General features: G+C 44.9%; 1 protein-coding gene across 3 annotated transcripts in view; it reads right to left on the bottom strand.

Annotated features, from left to right (window-relative positions):
* ZFHX3 (zinc finger homeobox 3) overlaps window positions 1-12,471 on the bottom strand; it is a 90,870-nt gene that overhangs the window by 47,510 nt on the left and 30,889 nt on the right. For all 3 annotated transcript variants that reach the window (XM_066582482.1, XM_066582480.1, XM_066582481.1), the window contains exons 2-3: window positions 9,030-11,773; window positions 6,749-7,245 (exon numbers count right to left, since the gene is read on the bottom strand). In XM_066582482.1, coding sequence (XP_066438579.1) covers window positions 6,749-7,245; window positions 9,030-11,727 — 3,195 coding nt within the window. In that variant the 5' untranslated portion in view covers window positions 11,728-11,773. The remainder of the gene's footprint in view (window positions 1-6,748; window positions 7,246-9,029; window positions 11,774-12,471) is intronic.

Below are 12,471 nucleotides of genomic sequence, written 5' to 3'. Positions count from 1 at the left end.
ATCATAAACAGACACGAGCAAAGCAGCTTTGTGCAGGATTAGAAGCTTCATTCTGCAGCGCTGCCGAGGGATGATTACACAGAGGCCAAAAAAAAAAAATCTGCATTGGCTCTTTAAGATAGAAGTCAGCGCAGAAAGAAGACAGACGGAGAGAGGAAGAACAAGAAAGAATGAGACCCAATGCCGGCGCTCTCCCCCACCAAAAACCCTGAGGCCTCTTGTGTGTGTACTAACCACAAGCCTTTGAGTGCCTCATGTATTTACAAACTGAGGCATGTTCAAATCAAAGGGGATACCACATGACATAATTCACATTAAAATGTCAGCAGGCTGACAATTTATAGAGCCAATCTGCGGAAGGTGAGGAGCAGTAAAGCCTGGGTAATTGTTTAATGCCTACTTAAACCAACGGTGGCTTTGCCTTGGGGAGCAGCGTCACGTGCTGCTGTGAGCTGTCAGCCGGCATGTGCCAGGGGGACTGGAGTTGTGCCAGTCCGGAGATAACAGCTTTCACTTGTAGCTGAGCCGCCCCATTATATGGTGAGAGCCGACACTCCACCTTCCCCACTAGACAAACAGAAGCTCCCCATATGGTTGCAAGCTGCCAGTTCAAGCGCCTGCATTTTGTTAGTTTTATGCGGACTATCTGTCAGAACGGTCCCCAAAGGCCTGAGCCTTGTCAGCCCCCAGTCTACTGGATATGACAAACACGAGGGAACATCGCCAAGGAGAAGAAACACTGAGCAGACGCGGCTCCCAGAGCTCAAGTGGTTAAGGCTCTCCGACTATAAAAAAAAAAAAGGAGCAAGCCGATAGACTATGGTGAGATTCTTAAAGTGTCGGCTCTGACCAGTATACCCAGTACTAGTACCAGTAGTCGCCGTTTTTTTAATCTGTGGAATGCGGCACGTTGAGACTCGCGAGGCCTGCATACGTTCAGCGACACCTCCTCCTCCTCCTCATTAACTGAAACACATTAAAACAAGTGTGCTTTGGGACCAGAAAATGAGACTGTTAAACTAGGCTCCTCTAATCCTCATCAACGGTGGGAAACGAGGCTGCATCAATTATGCTGAATCAACATATCAACAGTTATTCCGCCACCAGTTCCACAATGGGAAGTGGGTTCACGCAAGGCTTTCGTTGCTACTGGAGTCAACCGGAAATCCGGCCATGAGAAGACCTAGGTGGCCATACTTATACACTAAGGGATTTCAGGCGGCTGTTTTTTTGAAAGACTTCTTCGTTTATGATCGATGTGCGAAGGTTGTGGTCTTAGGTGACAATGTCTTAAGGAATACCAATTCAAAAGACAGATGGCTCTCTGCCGTGATCTGTGGCCTGGTATGGACTTCCAATGATCCAAATCTGTCATTCGGCATGAGTGACTTTTTAACTACAGCATCCAACAATGACCACAATGAAATCAGACACAGCAGACCAACATTTTAACAGCCATCAGTCGGCATCTGTAGCACGAAAAGGCACCGGTCGGAAGAAAATGATCTAAATCGGCCTTTTCAGCCATCCATAATCTTTAGTGTATGGCTCACTTGAAGAGGACCTGTCACGGGATAAAGTCAGCAGAGCTGGCTGTGTGGTTCTGCAGCCGAGGCCCCGGTGACTATCGTTTGCCCCAGATGCGCTCTTCTTAGGTCGGGGTTCCCAGGCGCTGTTGATGTGTCAAGTGGATGTTCTCCATAAATCACTGCAGTGGGTGATGTCAGACTGTCAATAAAGTTTGGCGTTACCCATTGAGAGCGAGCAGTGGGGACCACCTACTTGACACTTTGACAGCATTGGGAGTCGGACCTAAGAAGGGGTCATCTGGATAAAGGAAAGAATATGAAAAAAAAAAAAAGAGATAGAGTCAGCAGTGTCATGGCTGCAGATTTTATCCCGTGATAGGTCCTCTGAAAGGGTCCTTTTAGACGGGACAATTGTCATTAGTCGTCCCAACAATTATCACTCTTGAGCATTCCTCTAAAGCCAAACATACATAGTCCACTGTCTTTGTAGGGAGGAAATAAAGAATAGTTCGATACTTGGAAATCATTGATAGCGCAAAAGAAGTTCTTTTAAAAGTGAGTCCAAAGGCATGCCAATCACGGATATGTTGGCTATAAGGTTGAATGCACCACAGGTAGATTATACTCAATCTTTTTGGAGAAACCTCTAATCCCGTTTATTGTAGAGAGAGTGCTGTACATTGTTGGTCCAAGTCTGCTTGTCTGCATTTGAGGCCATCATAATCCACAAATCTATATATGGCAGCAGGTGGTAAACAGCCCAAAATCTATCAATAATGATGATAATGCCTGAAAACCAAAGGGAATACCAAACAGACTTCTATACTTCATACCTGTTGGCATTTGCAGTTTAATTACCCATCAACTATATTTTACCCTATGAGAAAGCAACAACCATGTTTGATTATCCCTCTATAGTAAATATACCGTAGTTTGCCATCTGGAGCTATGCCGTGTCTCAGCGTATTCTCTACTCTAGCGGTATTCTCTACAACTCGAGTCTCATAGAATCAGTAATAAACTACAAGCTGTTCTGCGGGACTGTAGATCAGGAAGGAGGCGGACATCGCTGAGATCAACATAAAATGTCCAAAGACAACAAGCAGTCATTCATCCAGAGAAAACTATCAGACTGGCACAGAGCGGAAACACAATCCAAAACCAAGTAATTAGAGTCATTTATAGAGAACAGCACAAGGCCACATAGGGGGTCTCCGGTATACAGATGTGTGCCCACTACAGCGTACAAACCCTTATATTTCAATCGCTACACATTGCGTAATTCACCTTGTCGCTGGACATGGGCTCTGTGCCAACACAGACTTTTCCTCATGTTATCACTCCCCTTATCAATCAGAGAACAAATTTGCTCTCTCCTTGACACATATGGGGGTCTTTTTTTTACCCAGAAAAGGGGTGAGGAGTACTTGCTCATCTAATCACTCCTGTCGTTTAACCCTGCAGATGCCTTGTCATTGCTGACTGCTGCATCTAGCTAATCTTACAGAAGAAAAAAATCCCCTTATACAATTCTTTTAATATTGAAATTTAAAAAACTACATATAATAATTGGTAACGCCACATCCATAACAACCCGTACTGTAATACATTACACTATTCATTCAACACAGTACATTCCTTCTGATGGCATGTTGTCTGATTGGTCAGTTGGGGGGGGTGGGGGTGTTGTTCCCAGCTGGCCAATCAGTTACAATTATAGTATATATTCTGGACCCTCCTCTCAGAAAGTGCAGATTATTTCTCGGTTAGTGGAATTCTGGGTTGGTCCACGTCTCTCTGATGTCATCCATCATCCAGATAAGTCTCTAGTGTACTTAGTAGTAATTGCCCAAAATAACACAAACTAATCAGCACATAGGTTTAGTATGTTATGGCTGCATGCTTTCAAGAAATCCAATCCCAATTGAGCACTGGGCATAATAGTAATTGTGGCGTTACATCTGCTTCCTATAAATACTTTGTGACATTTGCTACCGACATCTATCTATTGCCATGCCCTTTTCCCATCTAGGGACAGTTTATGAAGTCCTCAGGTTCCAGATTTGGGGACACCCTCATCAGGGTGATCACCCTGCTTAAGCAGGGTTTTCCTGTATTAGTATATTAGGGTGAGACTTCCCTTTTCCTCTTGTTTGGTTTTGTTATTAGCGTTTTTTTTTCTCCAAGTTTTATTAGAGTATACATCTATTTTTTCTGGACAACTATTGCATCCAATCCGGACGAGAGGTTTTTAGCATCTGGCTTGGATGCAACTACTATATGGTAACGGATCCCCAAAAACCTGCTTCTACAGATAAGCAATCTATATAGAACAGAATCTACAGGCTTGCTGATCTGTTTAGCTGACCCGACCGATCAGCTGAGCGGGCGTATGCTGTCAGCACCGCTAATACCCAGAGGTCGGTGCAGAAGTCTCTGCGCTGACCTCTGTGTAGTGTCCTGCACTTTGAAATCCATGAGAGCCATGCCTGTAGTTACAAGCAACGGACCCCAGACGATCAAATATTGATGACCTATCCTGAGGATAGGTAGAATTCTCCCTGGAAAACCTCTTTAACCTCACGCCTGAGATGGCCATGCTGTCTATGATCCCTGGACCAATGGCCAAAGTTAGAGGGGTCTACTTTGTTTCTTTAGCTTGGCCATGTGCCAGATCACTCCGAGACTCTGGAAATCCTCCCTTCTCAAGACTGACATGGATGGAGGCCCTCAATTCCCTAATACATTTGGAGGAAATTAGATCAGAGGACAACAACTCATGTGACAATTTTTATTACACTTTAAGTCTATGGCTCTCGTTTTGCTCCTCCACGAATGTTAACGTCTGGCTAGGTAGTGGAGCTCTCCATCACTGACTTCCCATCTGCATGTGAACATGTATATGCAAGTTGGATGCTTGCGGTCAGGTGATGCTACTACTTTTTCTTCCTTCCTCTCCTTCTCTCTCCACCCTTATTCTTTCCGCTTTTCCCTTCTCCAGTCAATATTTTTCCTCTACGTCTCCCTTTCTTCTTTCCCTTCTCGTTCTTTCCCCATCTTCTACCTCTTCCCTTCCTTACCCCATCTTCCCTTCTTTTATACAACTTCCTAATCTTCCCTCCCCTCCATTACTCTCCTTGCCGGCTGTTTTGTTGTATTGCCAATATTCCGATTTAATGTTATATTGGAAAATACTTGGAAGCTACTTCCTGGAAGACCTTGCAAGGAGTGGACGAAGGGTGTAACGTAAGCTGTCTATTGTCACCAACTCTGATATTGTTATTGCTTCCAATAAAAGCATTCTGCACCATTAAAGTACAATAAACATATAAACCGATCTGTATAATTCCCACTGCTTTTCAAGGAACCAACATGATCTGGTGCACTTAGAATAGTCTCTCGGTTTCTATAGTAATAGAATTGTTAAGGGACAAGAAATCACAACTAGCATTCTGTCCACATAAATAAGTCACGTTTTGTACACATTAACTAAAATATCAGATCTTTTCCGTTCCCCCCAAAATGGCATCAACTAGAACACATCTTATGTTATTATCCTTAAGTGGTTCACAATATCTAGGAGATCAAAAAGCAGAATACGAATATCAACTCTCTGATCCCTACTTTGGAAACAAGAAAATGGACCAGGCTCTCAGCGAAGATGTTTTTCCTCCTTATTAGATGGTCAACTTGGAAAAGGCAAATTGTCTAAGTCATTAAAAGGCTGGATGCTGTCAGAGACCATATGGGGATAAAAGCCAAGTTATTCAATAATCACCTTTAACCAAACCCAGATTGCTGCTTCTTTTCTAGCTCTGGATGGTCTTTCCAGACGTGGCCCCTTGGACTCGTGCCCCCACTGAGATGAAGGCCACTTATTTGCACTCCTGGATGCATCGAGTTTTGTTTTGCACGCTCTTCTGGCATCTGGAGGGATTTTCTGTATCTGACAGTGTAGAAGTTGATTACATGCAGTTAACTCTGCTCTAACCTGATTATAGATGTGCCAGCCTAATGGATTACATTTGCAAGAGGAAACATAACATGCAATCAATCTCAATCCACCTCAGATGTGAACTCTTGGTCTGAGGACCACTCTCGTCAGTGGTCTCTTCTCCCTCACAGTAGTGTGGTCAGAGAGTCGGGGGAGAAGCTGCGCCATGACATTCACATTAAATAGAGTGTAGGGGAAATAAGAGACATGTCCGCTCGCAGAGTGTCAGAAGGTAGGTGGAGTAAGCCTGACGAGATTTATGGGGAACTGTACCTGACCGTTCATACTAAAGCCATTATGGAATGATTAGAGAGGAGGGTGAGGCTTTAAGTCCAGTGAAAATCAATAGAAACGTCTGGAGGAATTCTATGGGGCGAGCAAAAGGCTATTTACGGGATTTTCACTGCCTCTATTCTTACAGCACACAGTTGTTAGAGAACCAGGAGAGAGGGGGGGGGGGGGGGGCTTGGACATAATGAGACAAATGCATTGCAGTGAAATAAAATAATTATATATACCTACATATATATTACATTACTGGCCTGTACCACAGTAAATGGAAACACTGATTGATGCATATGCATTATGTCAATGAAGAAATTGCATAAAGTGGCACCAATTTGGTAGCTTTATAATGGAGGTAGATATATAATGTCTAGCTGGAAAAGAAAGGGATCCATTTGGAATCAACTAGAAGTTTCTGTCTAGCAGTAAGGATTCTGGATATTCACCCAGGCAGCCCGGGTTCGACTCGACGGTATGGGAACATACAGTTTTAGAAGTGGTGCAGAGTGTTAAGGCAGCAGAGATGCAGCTCTCGCTCACAACCTGAAGGTTGTGGGTTCAGTCCCTGCATGGTTCAGGTAGCCGGCTCAAGGTTGACTCAAACTTCCATCCTTCCGATAGCGGGAAAATGAGTAACAAGCTTGCTGGGGGGTGTAAAAGATGACTGGGAAAGGCAATGGCAAACCACCCACAAAAAACCCCCCAAAAAAACAGTCTGCCAAGAAAACATCACAATGTGTCGTCACCCTAGGAGTCAGTCACGACTCTGTGTTTGCACAAGGGTACTTTACCTTTAGAAGTTTCTGATCCATATACTGAACATTGCCATTTATGTACTACCACAAAAAATACAAAATCACATCCTTCTCTAATGGCCATTGCTGCTGTAGACCTGCATATAACAAACGTGTACCTGTGTAGTTAGAAGTTGGTATTTTACCTTGTACAGCTTGAGGCTGGCCTCGTGTCTGGCGTTCACAGTGTGCAGACGGAGCTTGTCCAGGCTGTTGGTGTAATAGTCACAGGCATTGCACTTCAGATGCACCGGGTTCCCAATGGCAACACATTTCAACCTCCACTCATTGGCTTTGCCCCCTTCTTTGATATGAGCCACAAGCTGGTACTTCTGAATATGTTTGTCAGTTTTACAATGCAGCTGAAAGTTGGCCTTCAGCTGAGTGTTGTAGCGACATAAATTACACTGGTAACAATCTCCCACCACCGACTTCCATTCTTCCTCCGGCAGACTGCGCTCCGCTCCCATATGGAGGCCAAGCATGTCCAGGTTATCCGTAGTGAAGCGGTTGCACACTGCACACTGGAAAAGTTTAAGCGAAGGGTCGTTGGTTTGCGTGAAACTCTCCCCCAGATTCATGAGTTCCTCTGATACCAGCTGTCCACCTCCCAAACGCATGTCCAACGGGATTTCACCACCTACTTCAAGTGAACGAAAAGAAAAAAAATTGATATATAGCTGAAAAATTCAGTAATCCATCTAAAACAATGTTTCATTTTCCTGTATTTGAGTACCCTTTTTTCTCATATACACGGATCAGTAAAAACATTACAACCAGATGGCTAACATTACTTGGGTTCTCCTTGTGTTACCAAAACAGATATGACCCATCGAGGGATGGACACCATAAGACTTCTAACTTTTCCAGCAATTTGTGCTTCCGTGGCATCGGGCAGGAAGGACTGGCCTCAGCTCCCAACATGCATCAATGACCCTTTGGCACCCATGACACAGTCATTAATAGTCCTTGGTAAGGTACTAGCCACGGTGTACCCATGAACACCTCACAAGACCTGCAGTTTTGGAGATGCTCTGACCTGGTCTTGGCGCTTACCTAAGTTGTTAAAATCCTTATGCTCGCTTGTTTTTCCTGCTTCCAACACATGAACTTGAAGAACTGACTGATCACTTGCTACCTAATATATCCCATCTTTTAACAAGTTCCATTAACACAATATAATCAATGTTTTTCAGTCATCTGGATAAGCGACCCTCTGCTTTCAGGACAAAATTCTGCCTTCGCACCAGAAGGGGCGGCCATATATTACCTGCAGTTTTTCTCTACCGTCCCTCCATCTACCTGTTCCAGGTCCTGTTTTAAGCCATGCAAGATGGTCAATGCAATATTCAGACTTCCTAGTCCCCGCAGTGCAATGGTAGGGTTAGACTATCAATGCACTATACTTGCTCTCTGCATGGCTCACATGATCAACACTGGCCAATCAGAGAGCAATGCATTACGTACATCGAATATTTCTGCAGCCATCATGGACAGCCAAAAACAGGACCCGAAATCAACGCATGAGAAATTGGGGAGGTGGGGAGGGGGGGGGGGGGGGGGGGGGGGGGGGACACAACAACTATAGGCAATATACCCCCTGCCCCCGAATGGTGTTTGTTCCGAAACGGGATGATGGTTTTAATACTACGGCTGATTAGTGTGTTTATCTGCAGCATCTAGCACTTCCGATTTTTTGAGACATTGTCTTCTCCCCTACATCGTTGGAAAACAAAATACTAAAACCACAAGGATACATTCAGAAGTTCATATGGGATGTTACCATCTGCAGCTAATAAGGGAGACAATGGTGTATAAAAGCTCCAGAGCTCAACTCTCAACTGTGACTACTGCACATCGTCATTCCAAGATTATTAATGTGCAATCTCGGTTAAAGCTCAGTGGAATCTCAAGAATATGTCTGACGTGTAAAATAAACAGAACGGGGCAGATATCATCCGATTTTCATCATAAAAGTGAACGCAGTGTTAAATGAAGTTCAGGAGCGCTCTCGCAGCAATGTGCATAGGCATCTCTGCTGGCCTGTGTTTATCGTATGGCCATACCAGGCACATGCTTAGGGCAGCTGGTTTCTTCTGTTTGTTTACACGTCTTGGTCTACACTTGCTTTATCGCGCTTAATGACACACTTTGAAAGTGAAACTCAAATAAAACACAGATCCTTTCTTAGACCAAAAAACGTGACTGGTCAAAAACGGTATCTTTTCTCCTTAGGGAGAGCACCTAGAAAGTGAGTGAGGAGACTTAGAAGATCATTCATGCTCCTCTGGGTAATATGCAAATAAGGGAGATGGAACAATACCTCTGCAGCGGACATGACTTGGGAAAGAAAATGAACAAACTCTTCCAACATTAGTAGACCATGAAGCATGCAACCTCATTCCAAATCAGATGTTGACTTCTTACCTACTGTGGGTGCCATCCCTGGCATAGGACTGGTAGGATCAAGCTGGAACCCTCCCATTATATACTGAGACTCATTAGCTGGGCTGTCCATCTTGAGATTCATGTTTTGTGCTAGGTAAAAGTGATAGAGATCCGCTTCAGCGGGAGACGGTAGGCTGCTGATGCCCAAGTGCCTGTTATGTTGAATTTGAGTCATATTTTGCTGAAGCAGCATCATGTTGTGCATGTGCTTCTCACTGGTCATATGAATGCGTAGGTTTCTAGCGACGTTGGTTTCGTAATCGCACACTTCACAACGCCAGGTGGGTTTGGTTTTTGGTTTAGTAGGTGAAGGGGCCCCGCATGAGTTACTAATGTTGGAAGCAGCAGCAGCAGCAGCCGCAGTGGCAGCAGCAACCACAACCCCGGCAGTGTGGCTGAAAACTTGGTCACTCCCTCCGTTCTGTAGATTCTGCATGTTGTTCAGATGCTTGTCCGACTGCATATGAATACTGAGATTGCCTTTGGTAGTGGTGGAGTAGTTACAGACCTCACAACGAAACGGCTTGTAACCACAGGTATAGCTCTCTCCCCGGGCAAGGCGAGGATGAGGCTGCCCAGATCTGCAGTAGCCACAAGAACCACCCGGCTCGGGGTGCTTTTCTTTCATGTGTGCTTCCAGCGTCTGCTGGTATTTGTAATGCCAGTTACACTTTGGACACTTAAGAGTCTTACATGAGTTCCGCGAGTGCATCATAGTCATGTGTCCACCAAGTGAGCGTGAGGAGCCCAGTACAGTGTCACACTTCGGACACTCCACCCCACTCCCAGAAGAGCATTCCCCTCCGCCAAGCTCACAGGGGTTATCGGCATGATGGTGGTGGGTGGCAAAGCTTACATCCTCTCCCTCTGCACTTTCATTTGGTTCAGGTGCTGTGGCATTGTCCCTGTTGGCACTTTCATCAACAAAGTCCAATTTCCTTACTCCCTCCGCCATACTGGAATCAACGCCATCACTGTTAAAGCTTAAGTGGTTCCTCCTGTTTGCACCATCAAAGACAACGAAGGAAGAAGAACATGTAGAAGGTGTGCCCCTTGCCATAGGCTGGGACACGTTAGGCATTAAATTAGAGTTAGAAATACTTTGGTTTGTGAGAGCCAAGTCCTTTTTGCCGCTGCTCTCGGCAAACACCCCAGACTCACCCTGAGGCCTGTCCACAAAGTCATCCTCAAGCTCACGTGGAAACAGTGCTTTGCAATCCTCCCCCTCCTCATCACCTTCCTCCTCCATCTCTTCTTCATCCAATTCCTCCTCCTCGTCTGCCTCCATCCTTTCTGATATGTCCTCTTGTACTCCCATTGAATGCTTCTCAGGCTCTGTTATTTCGAGTTCCTTGCTAGAGGAAGGTTTGGTAGTACAAGAGCCTGAGGAGCTTAAAGAGACAGAGTTTATGGTGGTGTTAAAAGAGGAGTTTGTCAACCCTCCGAGATTAAGCAGAGTATTTTGAGACACAACATTGGGCTGTGGCTGATCTGCCCCACTGGAAGTAGTGTCATTGTCTTTCAGAAGTGCTAGGCTAGCCTGCAAGGCTTCATCGCCCTCCACGCGAATGCCACTAAATTTCCCAAAAAAACTATTACCAGGTCCAGTAGTGTTGGCAGAAGAAACTAAGGGATGCTGAAAACTTTTGTTTTTTGGTTCCAGAAAACTAACAAGGGGTTCTTTATCTTTCCCAATCCCTTGAATGATGGCAGAAATGTTCTTGTTACTAAGAATCTTACGCTCATCCTCACTTAGAGTCATTCTATGGTCATGCACAGCATGGGTCACAAATGACCGCACATAGCCAAAGGAAAGTTTGCACAAAAAACACATTAGAATGGGTTTCCTTTTACCATACAGTACAAAGCCATCATATTTGGACAGATCTACATTGTTGGGTACATCTTTGGATACACATGAACTTTTGGCAGAACCATCACTGTTTAGGTAATCCTTGTTGCTTTTGTGGCGCACATCAAAAACACGGAAGCTGTGCAGGACAGGGCTTACGCCCGCAAGGGTTGAGGTATCCAGGAAAGATTTGTCAGAATTCTCAAACCACTTCCTGAAAGACGAGGCTATGTGGAAAGTGTTAATGATTTGGGGGTAAGAAGGGCCCACAGAGGAGGTCTCCTCGGACTTCCCTGTTGCGTTAGGCAAGGAATTTTTGTAGAGGGAAAGAAGAGCCTCGCTTGGGGTACTGTCACAACCTTCACCACTTTGGATCAGCTGGCTGACACTTTCCACTATATAAGCAGAACCGTCAGGTTGATACACTATTTCACCAGTCAAATTCTCAACGTCACTCTCCTCCTCCCCTTCCTCACTAACATCACTTTCACTTTCCTCCTTCAGCGCAAGAGATGGCCGAGTACCAGGGCAGCGGTGCTCCATATAGTCCTGTAAACTAGGAAAGGAGGATGAACATTCGTTGCAACAGACTGCTCTGCTGGGAGACTGCGAGATGGCACCGGATGGGTTAGCGCTTTCAGAGACGCATTCATTGAATGAGCCACTCAGACTTTCCAGAGACCCACGGCTTTCCATGTTGGGCTGCTCCATGCTGCCAGATTGGTCAAGGTGAAGGGTGCTGTTGAGTTCAGTCCATTTTTGGTTTCGAGAAGCGCTGCATCCATTGTCCTTCCCAGGGATGACAGAAGTGTCACAGCCTTCCATGGCGAGCTCTGCACGTAGAGTTCATTGCACCCAATACGGCTCGGATCTGCAAGAAGAAAAGAAACAAAAACAATTAGCCTGGTTAAAAGTAACTTAAAAAGACAACAAAGCATTCAATTCAGCAACCAATTTAAGGAGTATTGCCATAATATGTAAAAAGCTTCAGCATACATTCCTAAATTACCATAGGACAATACCGTTAGTAAAAGAACACCAAGTACTATAGCTAGCTACATTGGTGACCCATGGGAAAGTAAAATATAAGCCCAAGTTTCATAATTTATCATAGCTATGGGTCGAACTTGTCATAAGTGCCAAATTCACATGTGATTTCCCCACAATGTCGGCCATTGGGTCTTTGGCTTGACGGATTGACAGTTCAGTCCAGTAGCACTGCCAAGCCTAGGAGGGCGAAAGGGTTAACAGGCTAATTGCAAAATCAATGCCATAAAAGCTTGGTAAGTTCCAGGAAGCTGTGGGAAGGGGAGGCAACGAAAGGAGAGAAACACTTTGACTGGGCACTAGGGACTTGTTTATTGATGCAAAACCCGTTGTGCTCCCTTGGTCAAGGAGAGAAGAAAGGTCTAAAATTAAGTCCAGTTCATCAATATGTGAACCCAAGAGTAGACCAATCAGTCTCTAACCAAATGTTCCACTTCAACGCAACGTATTTAGAACGACAAAAGAGAAAGATCTTGGCGATGGAAGACAAGAACAATTCACAACGTACTCCATTATCTCATT

This window comes from Eleutherodactylus coqui, chromosome 11 (assembly GCF_035609145.1).
Source record: "Eleutherodactylus coqui strain aEleCoq1 chromosome 11, aEleCoq1.hap1, whole genome shotgun sequence".
NCBI classification, from domain to species: domain Eukaryota; kingdom Metazoa; phylum Chordata; class Amphibia; order Anura; family Eleutherodactylidae; genus Eleutherodactylus; species Eleutherodactylus coqui.
The sequence above is the reverse complement of the archived record's forward strand: the minus strand, read 5'-3'. Positions and strand labels throughout refer to the sequence as shown.